At 39.5% G+C, this 12,390-nt stretch overlaps 2 protein-coding genes across 12 annotated transcripts in view; one reads left to right on the forward strand and one right to left on the reverse strand.

Annotated features, from left to right (window-relative positions):
• Positions 1-339: 339 nt before the first annotated feature.
• On the reverse strand, positions 340-10,453 carry LOC138026720 (ADP-ribosyl cyclase/cyclic ADP-ribose hydrolase-like). Of its 2 annotated transcripts, none has more exons than XM_068874173.1 (8): positions 10,055-10,453; positions 8,919-9,661; positions 7,824-7,912; positions 6,480-6,597; positions 5,159-5,256; positions 3,092-3,184; positions 2,358-2,444; positions 340-877 (listed from the first exon to the last, which is right to left on the reverse strand). In XM_068874173.1, exons 1-8 carry the CDS (start codon positions 10,116-10,118, stop codon positions 790-792), a joined length of 1,380 nt encoding a protein of 459 aa, XP_068730274.1. In that variant the 5' UTR covers positions 10,119-10,453; the 3' UTR covers positions 340-789. The 2 variants fall into 2 exon arrangements, with proteins under 2 accessions (XP_068730274.1, XP_068730280.1); XM_068874179.1 differs by having other exon boundaries at positions 683-877; positions 2,396-2,444; positions 10,055-10,251.
• Positions 10,454-11,345: 892 nt separating this feature from the next.
• The window catches only part of LOC138026660 (uncharacterized), a 40,486-nt gene continuing 39,441 nt past the window's right edge, over positions 11,346-12,390 (forward strand). For 3 of the 10 annotated variants that reach the window (XM_068874099.1, XM_068874127.1, XM_068874115.1), the window contains exon 1: positions 11,389-11,565. In XM_068874099.1, the coding sequence (XP_068730200.1) occupies positions 11,496-11,565 (70 nt within the window). In that variant the 5' untranslated portion in view covers positions 11,389-11,495. Of the gene's footprint in view, positions 11,566-12,390 lie in introns of all 10 variants that reach the window. The other 7 variants (XM_068874134.1, XM_068874140.1, XM_068874163.1 and 4 more) reach the window with 5 other exon arrangements.

Consider the following 12,390-nt stretch of genomic DNA (forward strand, 5'->3'; position numbering starts at 1 on the left):
TAATGCTTCATGAAAAATTGATTAGATAAGTTTTTTTTGTTAGTAGTTATACAAAGGACGACTTCCTTTCCTTGCCAGCGTTTCTCAGAAGCCCCGAAAAACTTCGAACCCATTTCGGGCGTCACAGACTCCTCGGTATCTTTAGCAGCTTTGCTGATACTTTTCCCTCTCTAACACGAGAACTTGTTGAAGCCAACCTTCTACGTAAGATATCTTCTTTAAACAACCCGGGTCTTTCATCAGTTTAACATGCAAGATTACAGTTTTCAAATCTTCTCGGGCCTGAAGCATACTTGGGGCTTTTGGGAAATGAATCTTGGACTCGGCAATCAGTACTTCGTTTTTAAGTAGCTAGGAACATTTGCTAGGCGACGTTTAGAAAATGTATGAGACCATAACAATGGATCGATTAAAATACCGTATTTATAGCTGATATCTGGTTTGCTTGCTTGGTTGCTGACATGATTGGTACAAACCTGGTCCAAAAGAAAACAATATTGACCGGGAATACGCCCATTCATGGTAGCCTGCCTATCCACTTTTCTTGCCTGGCGAAGCTCTGTCATTCCGGCAATGGCAATTTTATTAAGTCGACTACCGACTTTAAGTCGAATGACAGGTCTCATGTGAAAATGAGACAGTCTCAGAATAATTTTCAGTAAAAAGCAAATTGGAAATCTTGTGACATTGAAAACGTAAAATGTCCCAAAATGTTTTACTTCCCTCTGAGGTTTTTCGTTACATCCTGGTCGTCGTTTAGCTTGATTTTAGAGCTCTGACTCCCACCTCTTAGTTCACCATTGAATTTTGGTCAACTATCTTGAAAAGGCACAGTGGGTCTGCTGGATTTTCCAGGCACAGAAGATGACGGATAAAGCTGTAATAAATTCAAAACATGTCCATATTGCGAGCAGCAAGCAACAGGCGGACTGACTGACTTACCAAAGAGCTTCAGTTAGGACGACGACGACGACGACGACGAGAACGCGCGTTATCCAAACACATAATTTCGAGATAGAGCAGTTTTCAATTGAGTGTCGTAAAACCAAAACCAAAGTTATTACTTTGGCCAATCAAAAAGGACGGAGACAATTCAGTAAACCAATCAAAACTCGAAGTAATTACACGTAGCCGACACAAAGCGAGGGAAAATGTGCACGCAAGAGCCACGATTGCTTTTGGTTTCACTTCTGATTGGTTGAAAAAATGGCGCGAGAACTTTGAACCAATCACTGCGTGAAGTAATCATAGCCCAAAGCAATTCACTAATTACTTTCGACACTCAATTGAAAAACACTTTATTGTATGTATTCTGCTTTGCAATGATGTGAAATTATTTAGACGACAACGCACTGTAATGCTTTTTGCAGATGTGAATCTTTCATTCTCTGATTTTAAGTCAAAGCCGTTCGAACAATTCCAGTCATAGGATACTTCCTCCATATTGTAATACGTGAACGAGATGGATTAATCTTGAAATACGTAAAATAGTGAAAAGCTATAATTTGACGTGACGTTTTCAGTCCCTGATTGGTTTACAATCCCTGAACGTGCGCTTTAAGTGTTGATTAATTTCTTTGCCGTTCTCGACCTGAAGATGACCAAATTTGTGGTTGTTTGGTGAAGATGAGCACCGGAAGATAAAGTTCCAATTTTCAAGTTTTAAACATTGAGCTACACCGTTCATACCAATTTTATAACTGGAAAGTTAGAACATGCTTTCCATAGCGAAACGATTTGAAAAATTGCGAAATGGTTAAAGGAACGCGAGTCGTTCTCGCCATTGGGCGGCAAACGGCAAAGGTTAGGTTGAAATAAGCGTTTTGTCAAAAATAAAGAAACTTATTTGATTTTACCATATCCATTGCCTGTTAGCTACAGTTATCGAACAACTGCATGTTAGAAAGAGATGGTTTTCATTCTTTTATAAGAAGCAGCAACCCGTTGTTTTCACTTTGTCCTTTCACGTAAACGTGATGCTTAAGTCGCTGAGTTCTGTCGCAGCTCTCGTAACGTATAATACTTGTCACCCAAGCCAAAAACAGACCACTAAGCAATGACTTAGTAGACTTCAAAACAATACAAGCTGCTTACAATACCCGGCTAAACAATAGCAGGTTACGAGAGCTGCTACATTACTGAAATCCCTCTATTGCCTGACAGACGGGCTGACAGAACATTAAAAGCAAGGAACACACCATAATACAAACGCGGTATGGCCATCACGTCACGCACGCTTACACGGTTCATTGGCAGCCATGGACCGTTGCGTGACGTGATGGCCACACCGGGTTTGGTGTTATGGTGTGTTCTCCTCGCTTTTAATGCTCCATTGTGAGAGCATTTCTGTTGCTTACTAGGGATTATCAAAACAGGTGGTTTTCAGTCCTCTTGCCTTCGCTCGATTCTGTAACTCCAACACTGTAAGATCATCGCACCTTTCTCTGCAAAGATAAAATAAAATAAGTAAGAGAAACAAAAATGGCATTCCTACAACAAAAATTATTTTCTGAGAATATTGTTTTCTTGCTCTGGAGCAGAAATTAACGATAAAAGATTCCAAAACTCATGTATAACTCTCTCCTGGGACTACGTGACAATGAAGTCACGTGATCTCGACTGATAATTCATATCGCTGATGAAGTTCGAGGGATTCGAACGAAATATTCGAACCTTTGAGATTTTATCTCTGAGGTTTCGAATTCTTTTAATGTTAAAAAATCATGATTTGATAGAGAATATGTTAAAACGAAGAGAAGGGAAACGAAAAGTATGAAGAAAATGCAATTTAGCTTGCGTGCGCAATTTAAACTGTTAGTCTGTTCATTAAACCGATCATGAAATTCCAAATAACTTTGCGAGCATGACACCTTATTCCAAAATGGCCGCCATTTTAGTATTCGTTTGTTTCCTTGCAAATTGGCCCTTTTGTTCTCGCTTTCAAACGTAAAATTCAAAAGAATAAGGTGTATTTTCATGAAAAATGCACCCCCACCCCCTGTTGTCCCAAAATTGTTGTGTTGCTTGAGAACAAGTAGCAAAGGGATGAAAAAATAAAATTAATGGTATCCAAAGAAAAGGGCAAACTTACAGTGATTTACGATGCAGTGAATGACCTACTAGAATTCTAAACTCAGTCACTTTTCCAACAGGAAGGCTCAGTAATTGATTTTCTGCCAGGAAGCTATGATAAAGGAAAATAGATTGACAAGAATTCTTACCAACGCCCATCAGTGCAAATTTGGAAATAAGCAGTGGGTACACAGAACATCGGACTCCCGCCCAGAAAGTCGTGTATATAAATCTATGATTTTGTTTTTGTGTGAGCCCAAGGGTCATCGAAAAAAAACTTCAACATCCCCTTTTTTTGCACTTGATTTCTTAAGTATATGCCACGGTCATCATAAAAAAATACAGCTCTTCAAGTTAGAATAATTATCTGGCTTTTCGATAACATCAGCAAGAGGCCAGGATTTCCAGTCCCATTTTTAAAGTGCAGGAGGAAGGACAATGCGAAATGAAACCATTTGGGTTGTCAAAGATCCCACCTTGTTCACGAATTGTGTTGTGTAAAATGTAATTGATTATGGTCACATAAGAGATCTTTGGTGTCGACAATTTAGATCGAATTTAGATCAATGGCATGAGTATCAGTAAGCTATACGTGTATATTACAACATTAACAACTGTACGAAGTAAGTCTTGACTGAGGAATAACCAGTGGCCGGTTATTAGCCTGGTTCATTCTGGGGACCGTGAGAAGGCTTCACTGAGTATGCCCGAGTTCTTCTTTGAATGTAAACGGGGATTATTTTAGTTGAATTACCTTTGAAACCCTGAAAGACGAGATGATATCTGATCTTCTTCTGAAGTTCGATCTCAAGTCTAGTTTTATCTCCCTCGAATGTGAACTTGAGCTGATCAAAACACGATAAGGCGATACGACGTCATTTGACTGTCTGTAGTCAAGTTGACTTGACGTTCTGTTGCACTTATGGCCAACTTGCAATTGGACCCCAATATGAACTCGCCTATTATCTACAAAAACTGTGGTGCTGCGTCCTTGGGTTGGGGAGCTAAAAATGTAGAAAAGTAAACTGACCACCCGAAAAGGAGATTTAAAAGCGGACGTTTCGATCACCAGTCCTTCGTCATAGAGAATTTGTTGTCCTCAAAATTTTGGCAAGGTTCATTTAAAAATGTAAACTACAACCGTGCTGATGCCATACCCCCACCAACGTGGCGGGGGCTCGATTCCCAGACATGGAGTCAGATGTGGGTTGAGTTTGTTGCTTCTCTCAGTCTGCTCCGAGAATTTTTTTTAAGGGGCTATTTACACGAGACCGGGACGAACTCAGACCGGCACTAGTTCGTATCGGCCGCCATACATTTCTTCTTATGCGTTTACACGAGACTGGCCTGACAATGAACTCAGACTGGTCTTACTTCGTCTCGGTTGCTGAAACTAGACGAGAAATTCTCCTACCGACCTGAGTTCGTACCGTTCTCAAGTAAATGACAACAAATCTCAGACCGGGTTGAGGAATTTGCTCTTGCGTCAGCCATATATTTATTGGACAAAACATATTATTTTGTCCCGAAATCAGGCACCAAGCATTTCGTCCCGGTTTCATGTAAACTTCTCCAAAAATTTGATACCGGTACAAGTTCATACCGGTCTGAGTTTGTCCCGGTCTCATGTAAATACCCTCTTAGGGTACTCCGGTTTTACCCTTTTCTCCAAACCCAATCTACGATTTGATAAGATTTGTTTTACTTCCATTTCTGTAGGGTTTTCCCTATTAGCGCCCTAGCGCTAGAGCGGTTTTCAATTGAGTGTTGAAAGTAGTTAGCGAATTGCTTTGGTTTATGATTACTTCACGCAGTGATTGGTTCAAAGTTCTCGCGCCACTTTTTCAACCAATCAGAAGAGAAACCAAAACAAATCATGGCTCGCGCGTGCACATTTTCCCGCGCTTTGTGTCGGCTAAGTGTAATTACTTCGAGTTTTGATTGGTTTACTGGATTGTCTCCGTCCTTTTTGATTGGCCAAAGTAATTACTTTGGTCTTGGTTTTACGACACTCGATTGAAACTCGCTTTAAATTGTTATTAAAATTACGATTGTGAGAAAATTAATGATTGTCACTATTCCTGACCTGTCGTCCATAAATGCAGGAAAAATCTGTCTGTCCACAAGGTGTTGCCTCGTCCCGTTAAGCATTACGTGCACAACGCCTCTTGCCCTCTGAGCTAACTGAGTCGAAGAATAAAACATGTTTTGAAAAGATTTTAAAATGTCAAAACCTTAATTCTCGTAGAAATTTTGTGAATGCGTCGCATTGTGTTCCTTCAGTCAGTCGGGGTTCGGGGTTCGTGTTTGAGTGTCTTATGTGGTCGGTACAAAAGTTATACCAAGTTAACCCGAAAATACAAAATTCTACATTTAATTTAGACCCTTTGTATTTTTTTCCACCTTAGATCAGTGTTTGCTCTTTTTTTTTTTGGCCGTGTGTAATTTGTCGCAAATACCATTGCCTTGAGAGAACAGTCTCTACCGTGACTTCCTTATAATCAACATCGATGGTTAATCCTTTGAAGGTCGTAGGTTCGACGTACTCCTACAAGGGATGACTTGGATTTTTCCGATCATCCCTTATATAGACTGCAAAACAGTCGTATTTTTTGCGAACGCAAGCGACGGGGTGAATATTCGAACTAAAGGTCTGGAGCGAGCGTAGAAACGGCGAGGGAGAATGTGAGGCTCGCGCGCTGAACACGCGAGAATCACGCTTACCCCGCTTCGCGCCTTCCGAAGGGAAGAAAACGATTGTTTTTGCAGTCTATCCCCTATAGCGCAGTGGTAGAGAATCCGAACTAGTAATCGGGAGGTCGTAGGTTTGACTGCTGCAAAGGAACATTCCTGGAACATTCGGATTTTTCCGATCATCCCCTAAAGCTCAGTGGTAGAGCATCTGAACTAGTAATCGGAAGGTCGTAGGTTGGTTTCCTCCTAAGAAGCAATCCAAGCAGACTTAAGTTACCAACGATAAAAAGATACATTTCTTAACCAGGAGCCCATCAGTAGGAGCTTGCCTCCCCCATACAAGTCCTATGAGTCAACCTTTGCCCTTATTTTTTTATATTTAGAACGCCACGAAGTGTTCGGCAGGGCACGCGCTCTTTAAATTAGCCAATCAGAATAAATTCATTGTCTAACGAAGACAAAAATAGCGAAAAGCAAAAACAATGTACGCAAATTGTGCGAATTGATGTAAATTAATGTAAATGTCAGTCTCCTGCTGAAGGGTTGGTTCTAAAAATAGAAAGATACGGGCAAAGCTTGACTCAACGCACATGGAGGCTCCTATTCATGGGCTCCTGTCTTAACCTAATTTTGTTTGACTAACAGAACTAACTGCTTAGCAGGGACCCCTTTGTCTTTTAAGAAACCCTGAGTTTTGTCATCTGTTTTCTCACCTTTGCTGCCGCTTGACCCCAGAAATGTTTTTGCTTGCTGCACTCATAAGGGCAAGACTGAAAATTGACTCCAGGCCCCTTCTTGCTACCGCACCATGTCAGTCCGTTTAACACGAATCTGACACCGCAAAACATGAAATTGATAAGTACGACAACGTGCTTAGACTTTTTGATTTCGTATTACTGGGGATTAGTATATTGAAGCCACAACAGAGAATTCTCGGTAAGAAGTGGAACACCCTCACCGCCACATGCACTAGCAGCTGCATTTAGATCAGGGTACAATTTAGCGGAGGAAGAGAGAGGTCGGCGAGCGAAGACGTGTTTTGCGTTTTTTGGTCCAACGAAAATAACCGATTAAACCACAGAAAATGTTTACAATCAAATTTTTTTTTCAAAATATTTCCTTGAAAGCGTTCGTATCCGAAATAAACGAATTCCAGAATCGTTTGATTTTTACTTTCAAATTTCCCAGACGCCGCCATCTTGTCTAATTGTGACGTGTTACTGTTGCCCTATTGTCGTTAGAGAACTTAAGCAACAACAACGGCGACGGCAGCGAGAACGTCGCAAATTTGCATATTGAGTGAGGAAAACATAGCTTTGCACACCTTGCACGTGCTTTTTTCACTTTTGTCCATTTCTTTGCCATCGTCAGCAAAACAACAGCGTGAAATAGCCAGATTTCAGGTTTTATGAAGAACATCAGCACTTGAGGATACATTTTCATTTCCTCCCGTAAATTAAGCGCCGTTCCGATCAGTGTGACTTTTAAGGAACAACCACACCCTTGTCATATTGAAAAGGTTGAAATATTTGCAAAGTGATTACAAAAACGCGAATTTATATTTCGAGATGACGTTATTTCTCGTTACCAGCTTTTTAGCAGTGATAAAGGCCCTGGCGTCGGTTGTTCAAAAGGTGGATAACGCTATTCACCGGATAAATCACTATCCACTGGATAGCGCAATTGGTTTTGCTATGATTTATCCAGTGGATAGTGATTTATCCGGCGGATAGCGCTATCCATCGTTCGAACAAAGGGGACCTGTGGCTTGTTTCTCAAAAGTCCCGAAACAATTCGGGCCTGTTTCGGATGCCACAATTCCCTTTATATCTCAAGAACGGACAGGATTTAAGCCGTCAAACTTCACGGACATGTTTCTTTTAGTTAGCTTGAAAACATGTTAAAAGATCGGCTCTTCAAAACAAGCGGTTTGCAGTTTCACAAATGGCTTTTCGGGCCCGAAACGTTTTCGGGACTTTCGAGAAACGGGCCCCTGGTTTTAACCATCGTTCAGTTCCAAGTGTATGAATGAACTAATTTTTTCTTATAGTACTTACCCCGGCAAAGTATCTTCAAGAGTGGTAAATTTATCGTACAATCTGGAGTATGCATGAGTGAGCTCTCTTGTCCCGGACCAAAATAGCACCTTAAAGATACCAGAACAACATCATGATAAAGCAGCAATTTTATTTTTAAGGATCGAAAGTATTTTGTATATTAGTTTGATCACCGTCGCCTGTATTGAAGAAATGGCTTTAGAAAATATATGAACTTTCATAAATTTGTAATAATATACACGAAAAGATTTCAGCGCGTTGATTGACTGAGAGCTCGTCGATTAATTGCAAACAGAGTGCAGAAAAGTGAAAAAGTGCTGAAAGTTGAAATAGTGCAATAAAGGTGAAATTGTTACGTTGATAGCCAATCAAATGAGAGCCCTGAATGGCGCAATTCATGGCATACTTATGATTTTTTTATGATTTTCAAGAACTCATTTTTGGAATTATTTAAAAAAGTAGTGATTCCTTATTTTTTTCACGGGCGCTTGAAGTTAGTGAAATGCGCGAACGCTTTTTAATATATATGTTCATTTTCCGCCTCGTTAGTTTTGTGGAGGTGTTTCTTTAGTTTATTGTACTCTTTTGATAGTTTTTTCTAGGTGTTGCCTTTCTGTTAGTCTCGCAATTAGTTGGTATTGTTTTTTGCGTCCAACTAGTTTTCCTATAAATTGTACCTTGAGTTTTAATGCAAATTTGGGAGGTTGCGGGTTGTTTTTTGGTGTGTACTGCGAGATGTCGAGTTAAGACTGCCTTCACTTTTAGCGCTAGAAAAAAAAAATCAGGATTCAATACTTTACTTTACACCTACCGAAAAAAAAAAAAAAAACGAATTGAAGGGTTGGGAGCGCTTAACTTTCATGTCATGGACAAGTAAAATTCGTGGACAATTCCCGAAGGAAGGACTTCAATTTTCTGTAAGTGGAGCCGCGTAATCACTTGATGAGGACAGTTTTAATTTAGATCCTAAGAAGTTGCGATTACAGCTGATCTTGTTTCTTATAACCTTTTGGTGACGCAAGCTTTCGTTAACTCATCATTTGGCTATTATAAGGAGATTCCAACATGGCTCTCTATGACACGAAAATCAAATACCCTATCTTTGAGTGGTTTCTCTTCATACATGTTGAAGAAAGGCGCATAGTCTTGCAACGTCGGAGCGCACGGTCCTTTGAAGGCAAAACCGGTTAAAAATGTTTTCCATAGCTCCTGACAATCCACTTTACTTGGATTTTGAAGATGCTTTCCTTTGTTGGTTACGAAATCCCAGCAGCGTCCAATGAATATTTCTTGCAAATGTGGAGTTGTGCCCTGTACACGATTAAACAACCACTTGTTTCGATTCTTGTTTAATCTTTGGTCATAATATTCCTTGATCCTTTTCTCCACCAGGATTGGATCTTCGTCAATCCTGCTACGAAAACCTACCACACCTTGTAGAATAGGCCTCGCCCTAGCATTTGCCTTCCAGCTGTGGACCTGCGCCACACTCGGATTGTAATACAAGCTAACGGGTACATCACCAAAGGGAAGATAGTTCCACACATTTGGCCTAGAACGTTTCTGGGACCAGACGTTTTGATTTATATAAGCCAATTGTTTATTATTTGAAGCTTGATATGGATTTCTATATAGAAGACGGTTTCCTGGCAAAATTCTGCGATTCCAAGCAGGTCTAGTCAACGAATTGAGACCTCTTCCTCTGACATTCACTAGATTGGGCCATTTGTAATTAGGCGTCGGTAACATTTCTCTCTTTTGTTCTATCCGTGATCGTGGAAATATTGGCCTCTTAGTTCTGTCACTGTGGGAAAGGCGGTGGTGGTGGTGTCTGGAATCTACAAGACGACTTCAAGTTAAAAAAAAAATGAACAAACATACATTGAGAAACAAATTGTTTTTTTATGAATAAGACCTCTGTCTGAACATCACTTGTCTTCGTCTATTGCAAGGTTCATGACACCTTTACCAAAGATTCTTATAGTCTACAAAAACTGACTGTATTAAAAATATTTTTTTAATATTGGAAAATTAAAGAGCTGTCCTGCAGTCATCCGGTGTTCGTCAAGAACTGCTTACTAGGGTCAGTAATTGATCAGCACGCCCTTATTTGAAATTTGAACACCCAGAGGTAAGCTAAACCCGGGGGAGATCATTTGATTTGTGGTTCGCGATCTCAAAAACAGGGTACATTAGTTTGTTATTTAGTTAAGACAAAGGAAGTTAAATACCTGTAAAAACCACGCATGTTTGTATTATGATAAAGAACCTTGATAAACGTATTCCTGAGACCATGGCTAACAATTGCCTAACACCTTGGAATACATAAGAGGTTTGGAAATTGATGGATCACCTTTGAGAAAATCTACCTATTTTCTTGAAAAGTGTAAACAAAGCAAGTTCGTCGTATATTTCAGCACAGTGTTCCGTGTTTCCTGAAGAAATGTGTCGTAGGCTAACTTTTTTCATTGATCATTTGTCGTTTCTCTCATCCAATGCAACCGCAAAATCCATTTTCCTCCTTTTCTCGTAAAGCAAAGTTCTTGCTTCCATGTTTCAGTTCGTAAAGCAAAACGTCTGCTGTTTACTGCTATTATTTTTTCACAGTATTTCCATAGGAGTAGCTGAATAGACTTTTTACTGGTACCTGCTGCCACAACAGGTGTCGTCAAAAGCTGAAACGATGAAAATTCCTGTTATGGCGTTCTAGATGGATCTGATTTCATAAAGTCGGCAGTTTCACCAACTGCGATTCAAGTCTAGATCACCTCCCTAAAAAGGTAGTTAGTTGTACCTAAATTCTATAAATAGAAGCAAAACAAGCCATTTTCTCACATAATTAGCTTTAGCTTTGAAAAAAATCCTCCCCCCTTAAAGACATTCAAACACTGGTGATTGTCTCCTTCACATACTGAGATTCTCTTCCTGGGGCCCAGTTTGCATCCGTCTGTCAAATTTTTGGCGGGAATTAACGATAAAATGGACACGAAAGATGACATGTTCTGATTAAACCAGAGCTACGGGTGTTGTTCTTTTCTTATATTTTATCGTTATTTAAGTGTTAAAAAGGCCCGTAGCCGTCAATGATTAGTAGCTGTAACGAAATTAAAGAACTACAGCTAACTTTCTACACATTCTTTATCTTTGCTGTAAAGAAAGCTAGATTAAATATCCTTAGACTCAAATTTAAGAATTCGCTGTACTTTCGATTCCCCCGTCTAGGCTCGTTGAATACCGACAACCTTCAAATTTACAGGTGCACTGAAAAGTAGAAAGGTCGGTCTGCTTGACAGACCTTTTTTAAGATGTAACGCCCCACGGCACTTGATTGCCGGAGTTGTGTTTTTATTTCTTTAAACAAGGCATGTAAAGCAGCTAACCTATTCCAGACGTAAAAAACCGTACATATTCATTGCCCAAAACAAGATATGGGAGAAGCAAGCTTGACGAAGAAAGAGCTGGTGTTTGTAATAGTGACACGCAAACCGCCTGCAACTATTTGACAACTCAGTCAATTACGTCATTGGAGCTCGGTCAAGCAAAAAGACAAATAACATAATTATCAATTTTAAATACATATCCTTTTTCGCGTTTAACGAAGTTAAAGCATGGCCTTTATATTTAAACTTATAACTTTAAAAGCTTCGCTTTGATACTCACAAAGTGACGGTGATGAATTGGGTAAGAAGTCGTTGCTTTATTGTGATATTTCTCGTCAATCACTGCTTCGTCTTTGGAAAAGGTAAGATTACTTAATACTATCGAAGTTCTAACATTTAAAACACGGTAATTTAACAGTTAAGCAAGCGAAGAGGAAAACCATTCTGCTTAATTAAGTGTTCATAATAGTTTAGACGCCCTTTGCATTTTGAACAAAACAAATTAAACAAAGGTTATTTTGCTTTGTCTATTTGTTTGTAGTGTCCTCATGCAGTCAGTGGTCTGTAACCGCTATTAGATTAGACACTTAAATATAGTTTACTATCTTCTCTCATATTATCAAAACTTTATCATAAACTTAACTATTTTAACCATTTGAATGTAAATGATACCTCTTGTCAATCTGTTTCCTTTGGGAATATTACCGGAAATATTGAAAATACGAACAAGGGCTTCTTTTGTTATTGTTTATTGTTTTAAAAGCCCTTATTGACACCCTAAAAGGTGTCGATAGGGCGCAATGTAGTATTGTTGGAGCGTAAAAAACCTGCCAATGACCCATTCATTAAGAAAGTCACCTGAATCTCCTTATAGACAAAATAATGTTACCCTCAAACGGACAGAAAAGCTCGCGAAGAATAAATGTTGTTTCTCCTTTTTGCTTTAAATTCATATTTAGAAACGCAAGAAAACTTAACTCTGACTTGGTCTTTGATATTGTTTGTTAGTTTTTTTTTTCAATGTTTGTTTTTTCCATTGTATACCTTAGTATATAACTAGAGTCCAATATATATTGTGGGAGGTACGGTGGCCTAATGGTTAGTGTGCTCGACTCTGGATCGAGTGGTCCGGGTTCGGATCCTGCTCGGGGACATTGTGTTGTGTTCTTGGGCAAGAAACTTTACTC

Source organism: Montipora capricornis, chromosome 2 (genome assembly GCF_036669925.1).
Source record: "Montipora capricornis isolate CH-2021 chromosome 2, ASM3666992v2, whole genome shotgun sequence".
NCBI lineage: Eukaryota > Metazoa > Cnidaria > Anthozoa > Scleractinia > Acroporidae > Montipora > Montipora capricornis.

Excerpts from the sequence above, each read along its gene's own strand:
- LOC138026720 (XM_068874173.1), bottom strand. The coding sequence starts at position 10,118 with ATGGTCTCAGGAATACGTTTATCAAGGTTCTTTATCATAATACAAACA. Across the intron at positions 9,662-10,054 it reads AACATGCGTGGTTTTTACAG|ATTCCAGACACCACCACCAC; the intron begins GTATTTAACTTC and ends GTCGTCTTGTAG. Across the intron at positions 6,598-7,823 it reads CTTGAAGATACTTTGCCGGG|ATTCGTGTTAAACGGACTGA; the intron begins GTAAGTACTATA and ends TTGCGGTGTCAG.